This window comes from Pan paniscus, chromosome 8 (assembly GCF_029289425.2).
Source record: "Pan paniscus chromosome 8, NHGRI_mPanPan1-v2.0_pri, whole genome shotgun sequence".
In the NCBI taxonomy this organism is placed as follows: domain Eukaryota; kingdom Metazoa; phylum Chordata; class Mammalia; order Primates; family Hominidae; genus Pan; species Pan paniscus.
Window position 1 is genome coordinate 106,116,541 of NC_073257.2, and position 26,360 is coordinate 106,142,900.

At 41.4% G+C, this 26,360-nt stretch overlaps 1 protein-coding gene across 6 annotated transcripts in view; it reads left to right on the forward strand.

The window, feature by feature from the left end:
* Window positions 1-26,360, forward strand: part of PLCE1 (phospholipase C epsilon 1) — a 337,648-nt gene that overhangs the window by 92,995 nt on the left and 218,293 nt on the right. Inside the window, exon 1 of one of the 6 annotated variants that reach the window (XM_057298957.2) lies at window positions 2,100-2,453. The exons of 4 other annotated variants lie outside the window; for them this stretch is intronic. In XM_057298957.2, coding sequence (XP_057154940.1) covers window positions 2,172-2,453 — 282 coding nt within the window. In that variant the 5' untranslated portion in view covers window positions 2,100-2,171. Of the gene's footprint in view, window positions 1-2,099; window positions 2,454-26,360 lie in introns of those variants that run through there. One more of the 6 variants, XM_055093162.2, reaches the window with a different exon arrangement.

Here is a 26,360-nt window from a genome sequence, read left to right on the forward strand (position 1 = left end):
TCACATAGTGCCCTAAGCACAGTGCCTAAATGGAGGTGATTAGTATTCTTGTAATATTGGAGCAAATTCTTGTTTGGATGCATAAATTCTGATTAAAAAAAATAACTCACCCAGAAGTCACATTATTTAAAATCATTTGCTGGCCAAACACAGTGGCTCATGCCTGTAATCCCAGCCCTTTGGAAGGCCAAGGCATGAGGATTACTTGAGCCCAGGAGTTCGAGACCAGCCTGGGAAACATAGTGAGACCCTGTTGCTATAAAGTTTTTTTAAAAATTAGCCAGGTGTGTTGGCTTGCACCTGTGGTCCTAGCTACTCAGGAGGCTGAGGTGGGAAAATCACTTGAGCCTGGGAGATCGAGGCTGCAGCGAGCTGTGATCACGCCACTGCACTCCAGCTTGGATGACAGAGCGAGACCCTGTCTCAAAAAAAAAAAAAAGAAAAGAAAAATCATTTATCATAGAAAATGTATTCTGCAAGGAACCCTAGAGCCCATCTAAGTCCAACCTCCTAATTTTCTCTTTCTTTTGTAGAGAGAGGGTCTTGCTCTGACATCCAGGCTGGAGTGCAGTGGTGTGATCACAGCTGTAACCTCAAACTCCTGGGCTCAAGTTATCCTCCTACCTCAGCCTGTCAAGTAGCGGAGACTACAGGCGCACACCACCATGCCCAGCTAATTTTAATGTTTGTAGAGGCAGTGGGGGAGGGGTCTTACCATGTTGCCCAGGAAGGTCTTGAACTCCTGACCTCAAGCCATCCTCCCACTTCGTCCTCCCAAAGTGTTGGGATTACAGGCATGAGCCACCATGCCTGTCCCCAACCTCCTAATATTAATGAGATTCAAAAAGGGAAGTGGACTGACTAAAGTCATTGGTTCATGACAGAACTGGGCCAGGCCAGAGCTGTTTTCATGTGACGTTTGATACTTACCCCTACATTTGGAGGTGCCACCTTCCTTGCAAGGGCCTTGCATTTAGGCCAGGAGCTCAGATACTGGCACTTCTGGACAATGGTAGCCAAGAATTTAGGATATGCACTTGGGGAGCCACAGCACATGCTTTGCACACCCTTTTGCAGCAACACTTTGTCCCTCTGCAGGGTGTTGAGCATGCTGCTGTGGTTGTGTAGCTCACAAAGCTGGCCTAAGTAATACAAACTGGTGGTTAGGAAGCATGCCGACAAACCTGGTACCATTACTTAATAGCTTACCACTACTTGATCTCTCTGAGCTTCACCTTCTTCACCTGTAGCATAGGAACAATAATGGAATCCACCCCATAGGGTTGTTGTGAAGGTTAAATGAGATAATGCATGAAAGTGCTTACACATTGCCTGGCACAGGATAAACACTTCTTAAAATTTACTATTATGATCAGTAATACATCCAAACCAAATATTCTGCCTCTGGCATCTCCACTAGTCTCAAGCTAACCTCTAATCTGCAATGAAGCCTTACCAGGTCTCTCTTCCAAGCAGGTGCTGTTGACAGACTTTTACCCCTCCCTTCACAAACACGACCTCTCACATCTCCTGTTTCACCCCAACCATGGACCACAAGATCCTAAAGTAATCAATAGCAGTTGCCCATCAATAATAGGGCTAGGAACTCCTGGGTTTTCTTGTTCATCATCGGTTATAGGAAGAAAAATGGACCACTGGCTTAAACAAATACTGTCTTTCTTAGGAGTTGTCTTTACTTTGAAGGCACTTAGACCCTTGGGAGGCTCTGCTATTCTGCAGCATGGCAGGTGCCCACATACCTGGATGGCTGCCTTCTATTATTATTCCCTTGATACTGAGTTCTTTGCACATGTATACACTTTGGGTTCTATTTGCTACCCTTTTTTTTAAACTTGACTAAAACAGTGAGTGATTGGGAAGTTCTGAATTTCTATTTGGAAAACAAATTGATGAGATCAGAAAAATCCAAGTAATCCTAAATTTACAGAAGCCAGATTACTAAAACGCAAGGACATTTTTTTGTAATGTAGAAAAGTTATGTTTCACAGAGGTTTTTGCAATGCCCTGACTCTGGATCGCAGCCCTCCCTCGATTCTGGGTATTACATCATTTCATTTCAGCTAATGTAAACACTCATCACCCTGCACGTTGCAGGATTTTTCACTGTGGTTTGAGATTGGGCTTCATTCAGTGGGTCGTTGTGGTGATTAATGGTTTCAGAAGGAAGTGCAGCAGGAAGAGACTTTGCAGGAATGGAAGAGGTGAGGCAGCTCCATGTGAGATTCTGCAAAGGGATTAAGATTTGGCACCAGGCTTGGTTTCTGTGCAGCCTCTTAGGCAGAGAGCCCCAGGAGAGGGAAGCAGGCTGTCAGCTGTGGCTTTGCACGCTCTCAGCTGTCTTGAAGGTTGGTTGGCTCTTCCCGCTCTCTGAGGTACCCAATTTTACCTTGTTAAAGGATGGATGTGGATGCTGGAGGCTTAAAGAAGACCAGGTAAGGGTTCTTGTTGTCTAAGAAATCCCCCAGTGTTCTTAATGCATGGAATCCTGGGGACTGTTTCTTTACTAGCACCATTGTGCAGTGTTAGCCAAAATACAATTCCTCTGAGACATTTTACAAAGAAGATCAGAGAAGTTTCTTTCCTTGTTAAGAAAGTTTCTAAAATGTTTTAACCTAAAATGTTTAACTATAGAGATACAAATTATTTTTCTTGCTGTGCAATTCAGCTTTGAGATTTTTTTTGCATGTTAATCTACAAGATCTTGATAGGTATCCTGAGAGTTTATTAGATGTTTGTTTTCATTCCTTTTGCAATGGCCTATGGTATATTATGTATCAACATTTAATGTGATGAAAACGTCTCACTTATTATATTCTTCAGGATACTTGCTTTTGAATAAATTGCTCTTCTTTTTGCAGATTTGGTTTGTTGCTTTCTTTTTTACCTTTTGGCTTTTGTGATTATAATACTAGTAAGGAATATCCTGAAGTAGTTATAGTTTTTTTTCTAAGAGGAAAAAACTATACTCAGGAGTTAAATGCAAACATTTGATAGCATCCCTGATTAAAATGAGCTACATGTTTTTTGGTGTTTCAAATATGCTTTTTAAAAAATTTTCAGTGTAAATGTCCATAGTTTTGGGAAAGGTAATGCAGTTTATCTGAGTGGTCATTTACTTATAAACATTAAAAGGATATTAGACCTTTGATAAGATTAGCTGAAGAAGAGGTCATTGAAAGGAGTAGTTTTCTGCTCACCATCAACTCAATTCCAAATTCTGTTGCTTTTCTTAAAAAAAAAAAAAGGAGTTAAAAATAACCCAGAATAAAACTTGAAAACTGTTTTGTTTCTCTGTATTTGGCTAACTTCATCCCAAAGTACTGTGTTTAAGGAATTCAAGCTATGAAGACTACTCTTGAAATGGCTCACATAATTCTATCTGCGAATTTCCATAATCCTTTTCAAGAGCATATGATGTTTTATGAGTGTTAGGGTTAAAAATTTCAATTAAGTGTTCATTCCTTCTACAACCCTGAGAGATGGATAACAACCCTCAGAAAAATAACATGAGAAATTGTGTCAGTGTCCTGACGCAGGCTCATTTTTCCTGTCCAAAGTTGTGTGGAAAGGGGGCATTTGGCATCTCTCCTTCCTTATGGAAGGTGCGGGGTGTCTTGGTAGAAGTGAATGTCTGTGGTCTTTGTGGTAGATGGATAGATGCAGGGACTCCTGATCACTTTAATTTATTGGAAATCAAATGTTTTCATTAGATGTAGGGGACTGTGACTCTCCAGCTTTGGTTGAGTGGGACGAGGTCTATGCACTCAGTGGTTCTTCTTGTTTTTGTTCGGTGAGCCCTTTCAGTCTATGTCGTCCTGTTTTTCTTTTTGGAAACAGACTGGCAGCAGTCTCTTGCGTTTTGTATTACTTTAATCTAGCATTTTAACCATTGTATTTTCTTTTAGTGGGATGGCTAATAGTAAGGTTGGCTTGAGCCTCAATTTGAGAAGGTGTGAGAATAGCTGTAATCTTTAGGAAAAGAAAATCATTCCGAGAGTTAAAACATGCAGACTCTTAATTGTGCTGTGTCCATTCTATTTTAGAGGAATCTAGACAAGCTATTGTTACAAATGCTTTTCCTCAAATGTTTTCAGAAGACCAAAAAAATATATAATTTTTTGTCAGTGTATTACATTATCCTCATTCTGTCTTTTTTCTCCTTATCTGTCATTTTGGAGAGAGGGAAAATTGTTCAGGTAAACAATTAAGGAACAATTGCCAGGAACATCTGGGAACAGTTGCCATGGATTATCTTTTCCTTCTTAATGTGATCTTGATGAAGGTTTTACTTGTTTCGTCTTTTTATTTCTATTAAAATGGTAAGACATGTGCATGGTTGAAAAAAATTCAAACAGTACAAAAAGGGTAAACAATGAAAAGCCTCCTCCATGGCATCCTAACACTCAGTTCTTCCCTCAGCAGTAAACAATGCTTTAGATTTGTGCTTTTCAAACTTTCGTATGCCTAAGCAACACCTGCAGAGTTGGTTACAACACCGTTTCTGAGGCTCTTTGGGGTGTGAGGAGTAGATTGAGAGGGGAGAGAAAGATAACTATAGTTCATTATATAACTGTGGTCTATAGTACCTAAGAGACAGGTGGAATTTGAGGATTCTAGTGACAGTAGGAGACAGGGGTATAAAGAAAAAAAGACTGTTGAGTTTCTTAGGAATTGAAAATGCTCTTGAGATAGTTGGCAATGAAGAGTAAGAAGCCAGGGTCATGAAACAGAGTATTAGAGTAGTGAAGAAATCCAAGGAGCTTCAGCATAAAAATGCCATCAGGAGAGGCCCAGTGGGTGGAAATAGGGAAATAGTCAATAGTTAATGGAAAATATAGCAATAGAAGGGGGTTATGGGTCACCTGACAAGGATAATGAGATTGAGCTGGAAACTGGAATAGGACTGGCCGAGCTAAAAAAAAAATCAGGCCAATTAGCAATAATGAGAGTGTTTATTCACTTGTAGATTGGCAAAATACCTCCCTGGAATGAACTAGGACAAATGATCATTTCCTGTGCTAATGATTTTATAGCAGAAAAGAAAAAGAAATACCATACAAGGTACAGGGAGGTGTCTGTGTGTGAGCCACTGTAATTTAATAACCCTAAGAAATGTAAGATTAACGGTCTGATGCAAGGAACAGAAAACCAAGATAATGTATACCTGACGAGAATTTTAAAAGCATGAATAGTAATTATGAAAAATAGTCAATAAACCTCAAGGATCTTGTCAATGAATTTTTTTTAAAAAAGGTTAACTACAAAACACCTTTTCAGAAACACAAAATATGACAAGATTCAAAAAATCATTTTGAGAGGCACGGGTGAGAAGAACTAGGTTTTTTTCCCTACCCCACCTTCTTTGTCCAATAAAGTAAGAATAAACAACCGACGCTAAACACTTTCTTTGTGGCAGGTATTGTGTGAAATCCTTTATGTTCCTTAATTTATTTTGCCCTTATAGCTCTGGAGGTTGGGATCATAATTATTATTTACAGATACAGTGCAAAGAGAATTGCTCAAGGAAGAGCATATTCCTTCATAAGGAAGGGACATCTTTGAAAAAATAGGAAGTTCAGTTGGAAAACCAGAGAAACCCACCTAGAAAGCCCAGTAAAAAAGTTCACGTAATTTAAGGAGCATTCTATAAGAAACTGACATTAAAGCAAAAATAAGAGAGACTTTATAGGAATCGAAGTGAAGGAGCAAGGCAAAGATAAGGAAGAGACTTCAATAAGGAAGAGACATCTTTGAAAAAAATAGGAAGTTCAGTTGGAAAACCAGAGAAACCCACCTAGAAAGCCCAGTAAAAAGGTTCACACATAATTTAAGGAGCATTCTATAAGAAACTGACATTAAAGCAAAAATAAGAGAGACTTTTATAGGAATCAAAGTGAAGGAACCAGGCAAAGATCCAGCAGAACCTTTGCAGATGCTCAGAATACTCCTTGGGCGATAGAAAAGGGAGCCAGCAGACACAATAAATTATTTGCCTTGGTCTTTTCAGAAAAATATATCAAAATCATCTTTAGAAGCAGAGGTACTAGATCAAAAAGTAGTAAATGAACAGAATGTTCTAGACTGAGTTGACAAACTGGATATGGATAAATCACAGGGACAGGTTGGCCTTCATCCAAGAGTTCTAAAGGAATTCAAGGGTGAAATCATGGAGCTGTTGTTAAAAGCAACTCATTTTTACTTTCGAAAGTCTAGCAGCCCCCTAAACCTTGGTTGCCTGGTAAAATTGCCCAGCTCTATCTCCCTGCAGTACATTATTTAAACATAAATTATAATATGTATGTAAAATATAAAATATAATAAATCAAATAATGTTTTCAATAACTGTGATTTTGAATTCCCAAACCATGTCATGTCACTGTTTTGAAAGTCTTTGTGAACGTTTCATTCTTGAAATTGCTGAGAATTACCAGCCCCTTACAATCATGTAAAATAAGCTTATCATAATTCATGTGAACTCAGTAGCAAAAGCACAAAGAAACAAATAGGCAGTGACTCAGTTGCAAGAAAGTATTCATCATACAATGTTACTTCACTAAAGGGGGAAAAGAATCCTGCAGCCTCAGAAACAGACAGTCAGTGTCCATTAATTAAATAAATGCCATGTGAAGGATTTGAAAACTAATCAGCTTTTGAGTTCCTAGCTGCACAGTCCCACTGCCCAATTTGCCTGGTGGTCTGGCCCTGCTCCCATTTATCTCAGGCCTTCTTCCATTTCTTGTGGTCTTGACTCTGCCTAGGTCTGCAGCCCAGGTGCTCTGTTCTCTGCTTTACTGCAGGTGGCCCTAGTTTTCTATCACTCATGACCTGCACTCTGTGTCGCAGAGTAGAATAGTGATGGTGGTCTGGGAAGACAGGATTTGTGCTGGGTAAGACAGAGAGCCAAGTACAGGGTTTGTCAGGGACAAAAGCTAGCAGTAAACCAGAGATGTGGAGTGGAGATGAAGGTCATTCAGTCATTTAGTCGGTATTTCTTTTGAGCTCCTAGAATGTACCAGGCATTGTACGGGGGATACAAATATGAACAAGACAGCCACCGTGTTAGAGAGAAACCAGTAAACAATTACAGGAGAGCAGAGTTCCTCAACCTAAACACTAGGTTGACATCCAATTATTTCCTAGAGGCAAAATTGCCTCTGTTTGAGAACCACTGTGGAAGAGTATGACAGGTGCATGAATGGAGAAAGAATAGGCCATTATGGGAGTTCATAGCAGGGCTTCCTAATGCAGACCTGGAGGTGAAGGAAGACTGCCTAGAGGAAGTCATATCCTACAAGACATCTGCAGGTGAGTAGCCCTCACATGAAAGTTGGAAGAGGACAGTCAAGGAAGGGAATGACTAGACCTGGAGACCAGAGGGAGGAAACCCTGGGTCAGTCATGGGTAACTACTCTTACCAGTGGTGGACGCTCCTTTTGGTGCCAGCCTTATCAATCCCAAGTGCCAGAGTTTCACACCCGGCATCTGACAGCATGCTTTCAGAGGCTGTGCTCATGCACGTAGCTGCCACTAGATGAGGAGTGATGTTGGTTTAGAGATCCTTAGGCTTAGTGGTCTCGGGTGCAAAAGGGGAGGAAATCGATATCTAATTCCATAGAAGTAGAATTCTCACTAAATTAACTGCCCCTTTCAGCTCCAATGCCTATTTTTGATTAGCTAAATCTAAGTTCATTTGACCAAGATTAAAAACTTATTAGCAAAAAAACTTCTTTTCTTACATGGCTACTCCACAAACTGTTTCCAACTGCTGGTAACTGCAGACCATTTTGGCAACTGTTTAGCAAAGAATACATTGTAATCATCCTTAAAATACCTCCCTTTTCCCTCTATTTTCTTTATAGCTGGCTCCTTTCTAGAGAGAGACTGGTCTGTATTTCTGCCAGCAGAGACTCGTTGGCCACATACTGGGTCAGCCTCGGGACTCATGCAATGACAGGCACATTCAAGAAAGATGCACTTTGTGTCTTCACATCGTAGGATCCCCTCTGCAGCATGCCTTTTCCTATTGGCTCCTTGATCCCCTTGTCCCTCAGGGGCCTTTCAATTTCTTTCTCTTTCTTTCTTTCTTTCAATCGTTTTGCTTTGGTTTCGGTTTTGAGACAGGATCTCTCTCTGTCACCCAGGCTGGAGTGCAGTGGCACAATCTTGGCTCACTGTAACCTCCACCTCCCAGGTTCAAGCAATCCTCTCACCTCAGCCTCCTGAGTAGCAGGGAGTACAGGCATGCACCACTGCACCTGGCTAATTTTTGTAATTTTTGTAGAAATCAGGTTTCATTATGTTTCCCAGGCTGGAAATTTCTTAATAACAATGATTGACATTCAGCACTTGCTGTGTGTCACCAGCCACAGGGCCGCATGGGAGAGGAGAGAGAGGCACTAAAAGGTAGGGGAAAAGAAAATTAAAGCCTAGCACCATACTAGCCACTTCAAGTAAGCTATTTCCCTTAATACTCCCAGAAAACCCTTAATGGGTGGTGTCTTCCTCACTTTACAGATGAGGACCAGGCCTGATTTTATACAGCTATTAAGGGGTACAGGTGGGATTTGAGCCCTTTGTCAGACCCTGAAGCCCATGTTCCTTCTACTTCTGTGTTCTGGAGGAACTATCCAGGCCAGTGGGCCTTTTTGTGGCCCAGCTCCCAGGCCATTAGGACGATATCATCAGGGGTCTTCAGGCTACAAGGCAGATCTGGAGTTGAGGGAGGCTGTCATCTTCAGCTGTTATTGGGGGCTTCTTGTGATCTACATACATCCTTATTTGGGCCGTGACTTCATTGCCCATTCCCAGATTGCTGAGATGGCTTCAAAAGCAAGGACCCCAGTTCTCCTTACCCTCACAGCTGTCCCACTGCCTGTTCCTAGGGCAGTATGGAATGATGTTAAAGATTCCAGAACCAGGATTTAGAAAATATGGAGACTAGGTACCTCTACCTTCCACTTGCTAACACACTCAAGACCAAGCAACAAGTAAATCTGTTGCTTATCTAACAGATTCTTTTGCAAAATGATAAACCAGCTGTATTAGTCCATTCTCACCCTGCTAATAAAGACATACTGAAGACTGGGTAATTTATAAAGGAAAGAGATTTAATTGACTCACGGTTCTGAAGGGCTGGGGAGGCCTCATGAAACTTAATCATAGCAGAAGAGGAAGCAAACATGTCCTTCACCTGGTCGAAGCAAGGAGAAGTACCAAGAAAAAGGGGGAAAAGCCCTTTATAAAACCATCAGATCTCGTGAGAAATCACTCACTATCATGAGAACAGCATGAGGGTGACTGCCCCCGTGATTCAATTACCTCCCACCAGGTCCCTCCCACGACATGTGGGGATTATAGAAATTACAATTCAAGATGAGATTTGAGTGGGGACACAACCAAACCATATCACCAACCATAAACCCTACCTGATTGTCTCAACTGATTGCCCTGGGCATGAAATCACATGATGGTTATGAAGACAGGCTGAAAAGATGCACAACTTACCGTTGTAAAGAGATACTGTGTCAACAATAAAGGGGAAAAATTCCTCATTGAATTTGCTTATAGGAGAGACATGTTTGCTGAGCAGAGGGATGAAGGTGACTCCATAAGAAGGTGAATTCTAGAGAGAAACGTTCATATCAGCGAGTCTGACTTCCGCATGAGGCTAGCAATTGGAATTGTAATAAAGGGAAACTTTCTATACTTAGGTAATAATGACATTTTGGGCATAAGGCTTTGTGGCTTCTATGAAAGAAAGTACCAAGAAGTTTATAACTGAAAGGATCACACTGATTACCCAACTACCCCTCTCCTTTAACTGATGATGAAACTGAGGACCAGAGACATGGATGGGTAGACCAAGTTCATGTGTAGTCACAGCTAAAGCTAAGGCTACTCGACCTATAAATAGAGGTTTGTTTACACTGTGTATATGGAAGAAGGGAAACCCTAGAATATCTTTTATTTAGATTTTACTTGAAAATTATCTTTGTAGGGAGATTATGTCTCCCTCCAGAGGCTCTTAAAGATTTGGTCATCATGCACTGGAGGTATGCTGTGTTGAAAAGATTAGGACCTGTGCTGAAGAAAGCACCACACAGGCACACATCAAGGGGGAAAAATGATTTTTTTTCACAGAATTTATTCATTAATAAATCTATTCCTTTATTCAACCAATATTTACTATGCACCCACAACAGTGTGCCAAGCATGATGCTAAGTGCCAGGATGTAGAGTAGACAGACAAGCCTCCTTCCCTTTGAGCTTCCAGTCTAGCTGTGACCAGACTTATTCTGAAATGATTAAGGAAGGTATCCAGTGAGCTATGAAAGGTAGTAAGGTGGATGTACTCCCTGTTGAGACAGGGATGTAACAAATGGGTTTCAAAATGGGTGATTCCAAGTAAAAGCATTAAGCTTGGTGGTCTAGCATTTTGGAAAGTTCAGCTATTTGCACAGAAAGGAAAAATGTCAAAATAAGGGAACCCAGCAGGAGCCTGCTGCCATCGTCCAAGTATGTGGTGCTGAGCCTTTAGCCAGAGCTGGGGCAGACAGAATGGAGAGGAAATGTGTCATCTGAGTCATGCTCCAAAGTAGCATTGGCTGCCTGGCCTAGGGGTTGAAGGAGAGGAAAGAGACAAAGGTGGTGCTGAGGTTTCTGACCTACAGCAGTGGACAGGCGATAGAGATGAGATTATGGAGACAGTGTGGATATTTGGGGAAAGTGACAAGGTCAGTCTGAAGTAGCCTGATTTGGAAGGGACTGGAGAATGGTCCAGGTGAGGTGTCCTCACAACAGCTGCTTAGCCCTCACTTGGATAAGTACATTTAGGACCCTTAGGAAGAGAATGACTTTTCATGTCGTCAAGGAGACTGAACTCTCGTGGAAGACAAGTAGTTGCAGAACAAAACGGAAGATTGCTGGGGATTCACCATTCCTTCCTTTTTTAACAAAAACTTATTTTGTAAAATTTTAAACAAACACAGAAATACAGAGAATAGTATAATGACCCCCTCTTTACCCATCACCTAGCTTCAACATTTATAAACATTGCCAATATTGTTTTATCAATCTCCCCTCAGGAGTATTTCCCCTCTACCTTGCTGGAGTATTTAAATCCTAGATTTTATATCACTTCATGCATAAATACTTCTTAGTATATTTTTAATAAATAGAGACTTCATAAAAAAGAGAACTGCAATATTATCATACCTAAATAAATATTTCCGAATTATGATTTAATGACAAGCCTATATTCAGACTTCCCTGGTTGTCTTTGAAATGGCTTTTAATATTTGGTTTTTGGAACAGGAATCAGATGAGGTCCAAATATTACATTTGACTGATATGTCTTGTGAATCTTTTCATCTCTAATAGATTATCTCTTTTTATTCTCTCTTTATATACACTCTTTACTTACTGAAGAATCTGTGGCTATGGACCTGTACGACATTCAGCTTTCTTTGGAACACCTTGAGTTACTGTTTGAGGCTTACTTCTTACGAATACAACAGGCATAAAATTGTTAGGTAATTCTGCAATGACCTATCTTGTATTCCTTCTGTTTTAGGATTCTCAGTCCTCCATAGCTGATACTGCTCGTGGTTCTAGGGAGCTGAGTGCCAGGCTGTGCAAGGGCAGCAAGGATTTTCTTTACTAGAGGTATATTGAGAGCACAGCACGTGTGAGGCTGTGCCAGGCCATCTGGGAAATGCAGGCAAAGTGGAAGTGCCTTTGCTTGGCTCCAAGGAGCTTATCACGAATTTGGAAGAAAGAAGATTGCATGAAACTAACAGATTAACATAGGCAGCTCAGTGTTGGGAAGTCAAGTAAAGCTACACTTGGCTCAAACCCCAACCTTGACTCTTAACAGCTGGGTGTTGGTGAACAAGTCACTTTATATTTCTGAACCTAATTCCTCTTCTTTAAAATAGCGAGGAAAAACTCTGCCTACTTCAGGATTATATGAAAAGCAGGCATCATGGGCCCTGGAGTTAGACTTTAAACCCTGCTTCCTTCTGATATTAAGTGCCTGCAGTCAATGGGCACTTTACTCTATGCCAGTCCTGTGCTCAGTACTTCATACACATTACCTCATTTTAGGCCTCTCAGCAACCCTGTTTTACAGATCACAAAACTGAGGCTTAGAGAAGCAGTTTGCATACATTTACCTACTTAGTGAATTAGGATTTAAACCCAGACAAAGTCAAAGCTCAAACTTTAAACTGCCAAGATATATTATTTCTCTCAAACACATATGTCAAGGTTCAGTATTCTTGTTTATAAGGAGGGAGCTATCATATCAACTTTATGGAATTATCATGGAAATTAAGACAAAACGTACTCAACAGATAACAAATGCTCAAAAGTATTTGTTTTCATGGTTGTTGTTATATCAATGGTTGAACAAGTCTGTAAAACATGAAATTGTACAGAACCATCTATAAACATAATAGGAATGTGGAAAATGGAGACATTAACTTGCATTGAGGCCCTTATGGTGAGAGAGGGGGCAGGGAGGATCCAGTGGGTCTTTGGTTATCACAGGAGATAAAAGCACATTCTAGGATGGGGGAGCAGCTCAAGCAGGGAGACTAGATGAATGGGGTGTTAAATACCCTCTTTAAACTTCCTATTTGTCCAGTTAATGCCAGTGAGGGTTTAATGGTCAGGGAGAACACACATGTGCACCCCTGATGCCATTAAGAAGACTGTGTGAAATTACAAAAAGAGGTTGTGATGAAGAGCCTGGTGCTCTGGGCGGGTCTCAGCACAACCTCTGTCTGGTCCTGTGGTCTCAGCAAGTTACTAAACTTCTTTGCATCTCACTTTCTTTCCAGGTAAAACAGAGATCATAAAGGACTTTATGATATAGGCTATCCAGGGATGTTTGGGGAATTAGATGAAATATTTTAGGGAAAGATAGTGCCAGAAAGACCCAGGGCAGAAACCAAGAGAAGCCAAGAACTGAAGTCCTTCCATTCCCACCTCTATGTCACCTTCCCTGCTTCTATTGGGGTTGCAGTCTTCACCACCCCCTCACCCTCCCTAACTCAGGGGTACCACAGAGTTAGGCTGCTAAAGTGACATAGTGAAAATGTTCTCAAGGGTTCCCTCCTTTCTGCAGAAACAGGACCCTGGGTAATACATGTGAGAATCAAGAGGAGAGAGGTTAGATGTGCTCATCTAGGCTGGTTACTTGCTTTTGCTCCCAAAATTTTCTTGCGTAAGAAGTTTATTCCCAATTTCTTGAAAAATTTAGAGGAGGGATACTTGGTGTAAAACAATGAAATCATTGGTCTTTGGGATGTTGACTGAGTCTTTTCTGGGGAAAGAGAAAGCAGGGAAGGTGATGCAGAGGTGGGAATGGAAGAACTTCAGTTCTTGACTTCTCTTGGTTCTTCGCCGGGTCCTCCCGCAGGTAAGAGAGATTTTCAAGTCACGAACACTTCGGTGTGAGTTAATTGTGTCTGCTCTTCCTCATACTGTGTGCAGACCACTATGGAAGATGGATGCAACAGGAATGGCCTGTTGGAAGACTGGTGAGCAATACCAGCTCTGGAGGGCATACAAGTTTCTGCAGGGGCCACAGGGGAGGGTTCCCTGTCTGGAATTGGAGGCTCAGATGGGGCTTCCTCCAGGAAGCATTTAGAGATGGAGTGTGACTTAGCTGTAGTTACCACAAAGAGGGAACAGCATTTGCAGAAGCCTAGAAGTGAGAGAGAGGAGTGAGTCCATGATGGGTTTGGGACCCCTATGGGGAGCTATTTCTGCAGATCCACAGGCCCCTCAGAGCTCTCCACAGAGGAAATATGGTCATTGTTTGTCAGAAGCCCTGCCGAGGCGGCGTGAGGCTTATGAGGAAATGGGGCATGAGACAGCGAGGCACTAGAAGAGTACTTCCTAGCAGTCTCTCACCTGCGCACCTCACCCCTGTGTGCACAGCACATGGCTCACCCCTCGGGGCTTCAGTGTTCTCATGAATGAAATGAGGACTTAATGAAGTCCTTTCAGTTCCTCAGCTCTTTGGCTCTCTGAAAATATTTTTAAAGCTGAGGAAAAAAAATAAAGTAATACTGAAAACAGATTTCAGTCCTTATTAGGTTGCAAAATGGAAACAGAGACAGAACCTGGTATTGAGAAATAATTCAAAGAAGCATTTAAGAAGAGACATCTTTGATATTGAGTAGATAAAGAATTTATGGCAATTCTAGTCTACACTGGGCTTGAGTTACCAACAAACAAGAAATGAATCAAAGAAGAAACCTGAGGAAGAGGAGAAAACCCCCCTCAGAAGCAAGTGGACATTTGAAAACAAGTGACACAGGCGACCTCCTGTCGGTGGGGTGAGCTACTCGGTAAATACAGGGCCAGTGGCTGGCACAGGAAGACGTGCCGGAGTGGTGGTGGCAGCAGGAGTGAGTCAGAGAGCCTGAGCTCTCTGGAGGGGCTGGCTTGCCTTTGGAGGCAGAGGTTCTGGGCACGGGAAGGATGTTGCCCCCTGCTCTGTGTGGAGGCACTGAAGGGGTCTGGCCCGGAAGGCCATTTGTAGAGCTGAGTGAATGCCACCTGGGCTGGGCAGAACTGGCATCTCTTGTGCGGTGGTGGGCATGTGATAGGAGACATGTACCCAGGACATGTACCCAGAGTTGCCTGGGGACCACAGGGGCTATGGGTCAGAACCACTCGGATGAGTGGGGCTGCAGATGGGCAGCTCTCTGCTCTGCCTATTGAGAAGTGAGATTCTGACAGGGAATCTGAGAAAGGGGGGCAAATGGGTTTTTTCTCCTTGGCATTATAACATGAGCCAGATGCATTGAATCAGGCATCAGCATTGTCACATCAGTAGCAACAATAAGCATCTGTTCTATGCCAAGCATTAGGCTATGCCCATTATCTACATTATTCACAGACCTCACAACAACCTGTCTAGGGGGCATTGTTTTTAATCCCCATTTTGCCCCATATTCCAGTGAGCCTCAGAAACATTGAGCCTTGAAACTAGTGAATTGCAGAGATGAGGAACCACACCCAAGTGTACCAGTTTCTCTTTCACGAGAGAGACATAGTCTAAGTTGTGTTTTCCAATCCCAAGCAGTTGCACCAATGCTGTGCTCACGGTAATGTAAAACATAAGCAACATTGAGTATTATTGTTTTTCAGTTTTTACTTTAATAAATATTAAAATGATACCTTTGTCCCCTTTTGCATTTTGTTGATAACTAGTGAAGGTGAACAATGTGTCTGCCATCTGCCTCCTGGGTGGATTGTCTTCTTGGCTTTGCCCATTGCTAGGCAACTCATGTCACACGTGAGGACAATACATTCCAGTGTGTTTGAGTGACCTGACCAAGGCCACACAGCTGGTTATCAGAGAGGCCTAGGCCAGAACTCGTGCCAGCGCCTCTCCCATGGCTATCCTGTCTGCATCCTCCACACCCCAGCCCTGGGCTGCCCTCCCAGCTCCTCATCCTGGTGCCACGACGGGTCGTATGAGAAGCCCACCCATTCCCAGGGGCTATCCAGCAGGAAGACAGAATGGGACAGGCGGCTCTTTGACCAAAGCATCCCAATGTGAAATCCGTCTACAAAAAGCCCTGGAATCTCTTCTGATGAATAATAGGTAACCACTCAGGCATAGTTTAAAATAGTTTGGTTTGTTTTGAAATTTTTTAAAAATTCAAAGAAGAAAAACAGTGGAGGAGGCAGATGGCATGTTTTAAAAGAGTTCTTGCTGGAGATTTTAAAAGCCAATATAAAAACTAACTAATAAACTGCCCATCACAATCTAAAGATAGATATACCAAAAATTTCACTGGGGCACCTGGGGACAAGAACAGCTGTTACTGTGAATCTACTGTTTATTAGGCGCTGACTGTCAGGCATCATGCTGAGTTTCTGAGTCTTCTACTTATTCCTCACAACCACCTGATACGACAGATACTGTTACTGTCATTATCACCATTTTACAGATCGGCAAACTGAGGCTTATTTTTACAAGATAAATGGCAAAGCTAGGGCTTGAACCTTGGGCCTGACTCCAGTGTTTGTGCTGTTAATTACTGATGCTACCAGACACCCTGAGAAAGCATCTAAGCCAGGGGAGTGGCAGCAGCCCTCTGGCCTTCAAGAGAGCAATCATTGTAAAAACAGATTATCCCAGCCACTTTGAATAATAGTTCTTGATCCAGAAAAAAAGCACCCAAAAGACCATTTGTCAAGATCCTTCTCTTCTTTTAGATTAACATCAGTGCCATGTTTCAGTTTCAGTAATTGAGGCTCAAGAAATTTGCTGTACAAACCACCATGGCACGTGTGTACCTATGTAAGAAAACTGCATGTTCTGCACATGTACCCCAGAACTTAAAGTATAATAAAAAAAAGGAAGAAAGAAATTTGCTGTAGGCAATTCTAAGTGTTGAGCTAAAATGAAGCAAACTCAAGCATCTTGCCTCCTTCTATCCTTACCCACACGGTGTGTGTGCATGCACATGCACACACAGTGCAACTCACACACCAAAACAGCTAAGAATAAAATGGATTCGAATAACTCAAGCAAACAGTCATTTGAAATTACAGACTTCAAGGCTAGTAGGCACCAGGCCAGGACATTCTCATTTCGGGTCTACCAACAAACTATCTCCTTTTTAAAGAGAAATGTCATTTTGATTTCAGCCATCCTTGCAGGAGGTTTTTCAGTGTAAATTCCTCTTAGCCTTCCTAAGTAAAAATGAAGAACAGCTGATCCTTGTCTTGTCCAATGTATGATTTTCCCTGGAACTTTTATGAGCTGAGTAGGATGAGCAAGAGAGGAAGTGTTCTTTAAGAGAGTCAATGTGCGGCCACTCTCAGCTGCCTGGTGTTGCCTCTAGCAACTAAGATTTATTTTATAAACACATATATGGTCCTTACTGTACAGCAGGCACTGCTCAAAACAGTGTACAAATAGTAACGTCCTCTTCACAACCCTATGAAGGGGAAAGTGAGGCAGAAAGGAGCTAATTAACTGGCCCAAAATCACATCGCTAGAGTGGCAGGTGGGGGATCAGGGCTCAGGTAGCTTGCCTTCGGTGTGCATTACTCGTGGTTAGTAGTGTTGCCAATTTCTTCTGACATAGAGTTGATTATCTTCATGCTGTTTTTCTCACACAGAGATTAAGCCTGAAGTTCATGTATCCCATGACCCTGGGGAGAAAAAGAAACCTAACTACAATAAGCAATGGGAAATGAGTCAGAGCATGTTTATTTTGATGATTGATTTTGTGAGAGTGATTTGTCGAATGAATGAACCAAATGAATGATGGCCTTTTGTGGCTTCTGTTTGCCACTTTGATATTCCAGGATTTATTTCTTTTGATCTTCTAAGCCATCTAATTTAAATACCCACAAATTCAGATATTACGATTTATATTTGGCCTTCAGTCCCCCATCTGCATCTGGCACGGTGGACTCAAGTACAGTTCACCTCTTGTGCATTTGACCTCTCACTCTAAAAATAAGGGTCAGATGAATGCTCATATTCCTTATAGAACAGATGATGGTTTTACTAGACGAGTGTGGTTTATACTTTAGAACAGCAGCTGCACATATGGAATGAAATTATCTGAGTAACCTATTTTCAAACCTTGACACATACATTTGGCTTAAAATTCAACATGCGCTTTCTCAAAAAGGAAGCAAATGTAAACAGTCTTCTCATATATTATCCTGCACATCTGAATCCTATGTTTTATTTATTCGTTTCTCTTTTGAGTCTGGAATATAATCAGTTGGAAATGAGGAAGGAAGCCCCATTCATTCGCCTCTTTGTGATGCCATGAAAATGATAGCATGTTTGAGCTGATGGAGGGCCTTGGAAATAATCAGAGGAGACCCTTTCATTTTATAGAAGGATTCTGAGGCCCAGAGAAGTGCAGTTTGCCTGGGTTCCTCCAATCAAAGGTGGTGAACATGGGCTTAAAACCAGGTTGCCTGACTCTAGGCCAACTGAGTTGGACAGTGTTGAGGTAAACTCTGAAAAGCTGGTGTTCCTGCCCACCACAGCTCCCCACCTGACCCCTCCAGCCTCAGTCAACACCCAGACACCAGGGATCACCTGTCAGTTATCTCAGACCAGAGATATCTCTTCAGGCTTCAGGCCTGTACTCGCTTTGTGTATTAGGCACTTATCACCACTCACCCAAACAATACATTGACTGATAGCGCCTCCCCATCGTCCTGATCATCTCCCCCAAACACACACACACACAAAACACTTTTAAGGCACAGACCCATTGTTCTCAAAAAGTAGTGTTGATTACCTTAGTCCTTTTCTAAAATGCTGCCATTGTCCACTTCACTCACTCCCACTCATGTATCCCAATCATTTAGAATGATGTTGGCACACTGAAAGCACTCAATAAATATGTGTTGAATGAATGAAAGGCTCCTCATTTCCTACTAAAGAAATTAATCTCCATTTCTTAGCTTGGTAGTCAAGGCCCTTTATCATCTGGCATTAATCTTTTCCCATTTTGCTCACTTCCTCCCTTCTGTCCTCTGCTAATTAAACAACCAAATAGCTCTTTTTTAAGGTAAAAATGTATTGTTTACCAATAAATACTCAACTTATTGAGTGTTTATGCCAAGCCTTTTTTCACCTTTTTATGAGTGTTAACTCGTTTAATTCACACAACAAACCTATAAGGTTGGTACTATCATTATTACCATTTTACAAATAAGGCAATTGAGCCACAAGTTAAGTTACCTCTCTATGATCACACTTTTAAGATGAGGCAGAGCTCGGATTCAAACTCAGGAAGTGTGGCTTCACATCCCATGCATGTAGCCACTATGGCATGGCTAGCTTTCCTATTGGTTTATTTTTAGTTATAAACTTCAACAGTCTGGAAGTACATAAAAAGTAACAATTTTTCACCCACTTCAAAAAGAATTTAGATAATGTGTATTCTTCCAGATGCTTTTCTTATGTTAACTAGTATATTTACATAATTTTAAAACCAAAATTATACATACTACAACATGCCTTTTAAATTTACTATATTTTTGAGATATTTCCATAAATATTCCTACACATATCTCTTACATATATCACAGCCACATTATTTTTCATTGTTGCCTAGTATACTCTTGTATGGATACACACCATAATTTATTTTTTCAGTCCCTGTTGATGAACACTTCAGTTATTCCCAAGATTTTTCCCTTAGGAACAATGCTGGAGTGAGCATCTTTATATATCTATGTGTGTAATGCTAAATATTTCTGTAATTCAGATTCCTAAAAAATGTGATTGCTGAGTCTTGGGGTATACACACTTAAAACTGTGATAGATACTGATAAATGGCCCCCAAAATGCTGTCCTCCCACAAATAGTGTCTTGCAGTTTGCCAATTTATCCTCCCACAAATAGTGTCTTGCAGTTTGCCATGATTCCCTTTTCCTCTGCACACAAATTCGGGAATTGAATGCTTCCTTCTTAACTGTTCCAGTCCTCTCCTCTCTGGGAGCTCATATTCTCTGCTTGTCATGCCTCTATGCCTCTCTTTTTGCACAGTAAATGTATTTTTTCTTCCCCTGCTGCTCCATAATATCAAATCCTCCTTGTTAACTGACTGGTGCTCATGTTTTCTCTTGTTTCTCTCTCTCTCTCTCTCTCTCTCTCTCTCTCCCCCCCTCCCCTCCCCCCCCAACACCCTTTTCTCCTTCCCTCTCCCCTCTGCTTCCTTGATTATATAAAACCATAGTAGTTTCTTTGATACAATATTCACATCAAGGAGTCTCGGAGGCTACCTAGAGAAGAGTGAGTTCTGACTGTTGCTGGCAGTGGTGACGCTTTATGTGGTGCTAATTGGGTTGATGTTTGTAGCCTCAGTATTTGGCTGTGTTGTTAAAGATGACCCCATTTGGTATCCGTTATTTAGGGCACAGCAGTGAGTGTGATTAAGAAAGGAACAAAGAATTACAAAGGAAAGCAAAACTGGAGAAGAGCCTTTTAAATGATGAAGGAGATGAGAAAAAGGAAGATAAAGGCAAGACGTTGCTGAACTCCTCCTTCATGCCACCCCCCTTGCTTGGTGCTTTACATACATTATTGCATTTAATCCCCCAGTGAGAACAGACTAAACAGATTAGGAATGGTCTGTCTGGAAGACAGGAGGAGGATGTGAGCAAAGTTTCTGAAGTCATAAATAGTTCTAGTGTAAAACTACAAAGATACCCCATGAAGTTACAGCAGAGTGAGTTTAGGACAAGAGAAAGGTAGTAAGTAGTACTTCCAAATGGGGCTAGTAAACAGTGGACTCTGTAACCAAAAGTGTGAAAAGATGGACAATTTAAATAGCTTTTTTTTTTTAAGGTTTTAGACAACTGCATGGTAATACATTGCTACTGGATTTCTAATTGGAGTTAGGATGCTTGGAGTCTTTAGACATTCATATTGAGGCCAAGGAGTCTAACCGTATGTACAGCCCTGTAGTCCATGAAGGTATCTGGGGGAGCAGAAGAGAGGACATTCAGGGCTTCTGTCATCTCTCTTTAAACCAGAGTCTCTCTACTTCTTATCTCTTGAAAGTTCTGGGCTTCTACATGAGATTTCCTTTGTGAGGGACAAAAAAAAGTTGTTATTTTTTTTTTTTTTTAAAGTCTACAAACGATTGCATTAGTTGTTTGACTCCACTATTCCAGACAAGCCGTGGGCTGGATGGACTGTGGATCTAACCAACGGGAGGAAATTTTACTCATGGACCAAGGCTCCACCATTGCTTCTCTCAATTCCATAGCACAAGCTAGAGTCTGACAGCCTTGTAGCTCAGCCGTGACCTCAGTGAGGTGAGGACTTGGTGAGGTGAGAGAAGGCAAGTGCAGCAGCAAGAACTGCTCCTGTTTCTGAAAGAACATCCCAGTCCATTGGTAAGGCCTCCCAACCCCATTCCACCCTATCACAAGCAAGGTGGGAGCTCCCCTGCAGCCAGTGCCCCAAGTGCCTTGCCTACTGTGTGCCTTTGAAGGAAGAGTCAGGGAGGCCAGGAGCCTCAGCCTGAGCCCTGGCTCACAGGTTCTGTGCTGTCACTGAGCTACTTACTTCACCCCTACTCTTGCCTGGTCTTTCCCTTGGGCTGTGAGTCAGAAGACAGTGGTTGAAGTCTCTGCTTACCCATTTGGCAGCCATAAGATTCTCTAGCACTCAACCTCTTTCTAACCCATGGTTTCATCTGTGTTTCTGTAACAACTCCTACTAATCAGGCTGCTAGGAGGACTGACTAAGATAATGCAAACAAAACACTTTTCAGGGTGCCTGCTGCATGGCGAAGCCTCAGTAAATGGTAGTATTGGTGGTTGTAGTTGGGTCATTTTTATACCCCCTCCACCCCCTGCTTCCCCTGCTGATATCTTGGTTCCTAGCCCTGTGACTTGGAAGAGACTTGGGCTTCTGCTATGATACCTGCTTCTGAGCCAGTAATCCCCAACCCTGACATCTGCCTGCTGCCTTCCAGTCCCATGGCTTGCCCCATCAATACTGATTTTCTGTCCTTGATTATACCTGCAGTGACATCACAAAGCACAATACATCATACACAGTGATACCCAGTAACAGCCCTCTTTGTATGTTACTGCATTTAAAAAAGAACTTTGTCTCTTAAGAGCACTTCACATATGTCGTTTCATATTTGATAGACTTCCTTTTCTGCAATTGAAATGTAGAAATATCAATGACTTGTCCTAAGGTGCAGGCTTGCTAGTTGATATAGACAAGCAGAAGCCCAGGTCCTCTGATTCCCAACTTCTTTTTACCATTTCCTGCCATCTTTTGAGTTTTTGTATCTAGATATATTGGCCTTTGCTTTGATTTATACAGACTTGTAGGTTTCCCTGTGAATCTGGGAGCAGGATGAAGGTAAGAGTTTAACTTCTGCTTTGCAGTTATACTGTAGTCAGCTGCTAAAACATAAGAATACTATCTAGATGTTAATGAAAAAAATATTATTTTTGATCTATTTTTGTTTCAAAATGTTCTGGACTTATCTCAATAAATAGCTGTTAAGATGTTTATCAAATTTATTGCATTCCCCAAAATCTAAATAAATACCTGAGATAAAAAGAAAATGTGACCCACTTGAGGTTAGGAGTTCGAGACCAGCCTGGCCAACATGGTGAAACTTCATCTTTACTAAAAATACAAAAATTAGCCATGCATGGTGGCACGTTCCTAAAGTTCCAGCTACTTGGGAGGCTGAGGCAGGAGAATCGCTTGAACCTGGGAGGCAGAGGTTGCAGTGAGCCAAGATTGTGCCACTATACTCCAGCCTGGGTGACAGAGCGAGACTCTGTCTCAAAGGAGAAAATATGGCCAAAAAATAAAATTAAATACAATAAAGCTAAACTTCCTTAATAAATGGAAAATGGCATTAGGCTTATAAGAAAGGTATTCTACATAAAATATTTTGCTTCTGCAACCAGCAAATTCTACCATATTAAAGACATAGCAGTTTTGTCTCTCTGTGCCAAAAATCACAAGAACTTTTATTCTTGTTCTCATGATCCACTGCAATGTTCTCTATTCAGAAAGCTCTGGGATGTTTTTTTTTTTTTTCCTGGCTCCTTTGATGTTCCTCAGACAAAGATTCTTGAAGTTGCAGATTTGTTGTATGTTTTTAGACCAGTGCAGAGATGGGGTTCAGAGGAACATTTCACATGGGCTTTGATGTTAGAATCCTTTGGCAAATCATGTTTGCCTTTCAAAATGATATCAGGAGGATAGACCCTTTCCTTTTTTTCTTTTTTTCTTTTTTTTTTTTTTTTTTTTTTTTGAGATGGAGTCTCGCTCTGTCGCCCAGGCTGGAGTGCAGTGGTGCGATCTCTGCTCACTGCAAGGTCCACCTCCTGGGTTCATGCCATTCTCCTGCCTCAGCCTCCCGAGTAGCTGGGACTACAGGCACCTGCCACCACGCCCAGCTAATTTTTTGTATTTTTAGTAGAGACGAGGTTTCACCGTGTTAGCCAGGATGGTCTCGATCTCCTGACCTCGTGATCTGCCTGCCTCGGCCTCCCAAAGTGCTGGGATTACAGCTGTGAGCCACCGTGCCTGGCCAAGGATAGACCTTTTCTAAGGGTTGTCAAGGAAATAACCTCATGTGCAGAAAAAGTTTTATGCACAAATATGTGTATCACAACAGCTTTACAATAGTGAAAACCCAGAAACAAATTAATAGTAATAAGAGAATGGTTACTTACACTGTTGTGAAATCATGAGGAGGAATCTCACATAGAATTGAAAGTGAGGTCTAAAGAACTTTATAGTAATATGGAGAAAAACTTGGTTAATACATTATGTAGAAAAGCAGATTATAAATTTTGTGTAATATGTCATCACAACTATGGAAAACTACACAGTGGTAGTGGTATCACAGGTGATCTTTTGCTTTTCTTTATTTTCCAGTTTTTCTGTAATAAGCAAGATTTTTGAAAATTGGAATGGGAAAAGGGTGTTTTACTGAAAACAGAAGCATCATCCTTCTCTGTTGGTAATTTTCAGCTTGATTTGGTTTGTAGTGCTGCAGAAAGTGCTTTTGATTTCTCTAGAACAGTGTTTCTCAACCTCAGCTAGTTGTGGGAGCAGCCCTGTGCACTGGACAATGTTTAGCAGCATCATTGGCCTCAACGCACAAGATGCCTGTAGCATGCCCTCAGTTGTGACAAACAAAAATGTCTCCACACATTGCCAAATGTCCCTGGTGTGGGTGGTCGTGATAAAATAACGTCTGGTTGAGAACTGCTGTTCTAGAATCATGCACTGATACATCCCAAATACCCACTCCCTGGGAGACCCAGCAAGAGGTGGCAGTGGGTATTCAGTTGTACACAGTAATGGAGTATGCAGAAATCTAGAAATTCATTCACTCACTCATGAGACATTTATTTTCCAGAAAGGTGTTTGGCATCAGAAAAATGTGGCAATAGGAAGCAGGGTTCCTTCCAGCTGCAGGGTGGGATTCAGTGGGAGGAATTCAGCCCCTTGCGGGCAGAGGTGGAGTGAAGAAAGGGCCTGGCAAGCAACGAGGCTCACTAGGACTGAGACACCAGTAGTTTTGGTCACAAAAGGAGGTGGAAGCCAAATTCCCAGCCTGAGATGGGAATGAAAGCAGAAATGCAGTTGACTAGACATTGTGGAGCCTGCACCAGAGAACTAAAGCTCCTTAAATTCCTCCTGACAGGGAACAGGATTGTCCTCAGAGCCTAGGGCAGCCCTCAGCTTGCTGGTGGAAGGAATGGGGACTTGGATAAGGAGTTGGAAGAGTGGGTGGCTAGAGAGCCCCTGCAAGGCACTGCCCACTCAGTAGTGATACTTACTGTGAAGGGCCGTGGGTCTAGACTGAGGCATTTACACTTGGTTCTGGAAGAGAGGAAAGAAGCCAAACCAGTTTTCCTATAGGAAAGATCTCTAGAAGTGGATTAAAGAATGTACACTTTTTGAATTTCGATGGGTAGTACTCAGTTGCCTTTCTAAATGCCAGTATAATGATCAATGGATTCGATATTATTTTGGCATTTTATAGTGCTTGAATAATAAGTTTATTATTTTAAATGTTTGTAGTGCCGCCGAAGGTTTATAAAGGTTTATGGCTGTCGCAGTTTTGCTTTCATGACCTGTTGTTGATCGTATCTTTGATTTATGTGAGGCCTAGACAGGAACAGAATCCATAATCATGAAATTTTTCCTATGGGAAAATACATCTTGCTTTATGACAATCTACTTTATGACGTGCTTTCCAGAAATAATGTGTGGCAAAATGTAGAGGTCATCTATAAAGTTTCTGTTTGTTTTATCTGTTGTGAATTTCCATGATTTTTGTCCCCCTTTGATGGCTAATTTATTTTCCATCCTGTATTAGAGATATATATTTAATAAAATTTAAAATATTCTTTTTTAAAAATGCATGAAGCACAAGGAAGGTGAATGGGTGATTAACAAGATAGTGATTCAGATTGAATATTAAATGTATCTCATTTCATGAAACAAATGCATTCAATTAGGTTGAATGATATGAAATTTTGATTTTTCTAGGTCAAAAACAGTCAAATATCAGCAATTTTATATGGCTCAGTGTAATAGTAATGTTGCCTATAAAGAAAATTTTTGTGAAATGAATATTCTGTTTTTTATTGCTTTCTTAAAAATTTTGAGGTTCATTTCCCTGAAGACAGAGTTGAAAACTTTGGCTGTGTATCATGCTGGGCATGGCTGGAATTCAACAAATTATTCTTGCTTTGAATGATTGTTTCCATTGGAACAAGAGTTCCCAACGAACCCTGGCTGCTCATAGAATCACTGGGGAAACTTTAAAAGATATAATCCATGGCTCCACACAGATAAATCAGTACATTGGATATGGTATGCAGTGGGGCAGGGCTCAGGCCTCAGTATTTTTTTGTTCCCCACGTGACTCTAAGGTGCAGCCAGTTTGAGAACCACTGCACTAGAATTTCATTTTAAGGAGTCTCAACGGAGCTTTTGTATACCTTAGAAAAACACAATGCCTTTGTTCCTCACCTACTTCTCTATCTTGCTTTGGACCAATAAGGTCTAAAGATGAAACGTGAAAAAAATATATTTAACTTGATCAACCCCCTGCTTTGGTTTTCATTCAACAGAACATTTATTGGGTACCTACTATGTGCCTGGTCCTAGGGCTGGGGATTTTGATGAAACAGATGAATGCTGAGTTAAAGAAGAATTATGCCTCTTAAAGAAGCCAGGGATTCTATGAAATGTCCCAAACAGGCAAATCTATAGCGATAGAAGGTAGATTAGTGGTGGTTGCTTAGGGCTAGTGAGGATGGGAAAATAGGGAGTGACTTTAAACGGGTATGAGACTTAACTTGGAGGTGAAAAAAGGACCTAAAATTGATTGTGGTGTAACTATATTAAAAACTATTGGCTTGTGTACTTTAAATGAATGAATTGTATGGAATGTGAATTATATCTCAATAAAGCTGCTGTTAAAAAAAAAAGAAGCCAAGGGTTCCTTTTGGCATGAGGACTTCACACTGAATAAGTAAATTAGGAACAGCAGAGAAGAAACTCAGTACTATACACCCATTCCTTTCAAAACTAATAGACAATAAAATGGTGACAATAACTGAGGGCAAAATAAAGTAAATCCTGGTTGGAGATGTTTAGTTACCACCTGTATTCCAAATAGCACCTGAGTGTTCAGAGGGTGGATGGGCTGGGAGCCGTAGGTGAGAAAAAGACAAGAACCTTCATAGAATGTACTGTATGCCAGGCACTATGCTAAGTGCTCTTTGTATGTATTCATTCATTCAATTATCACACA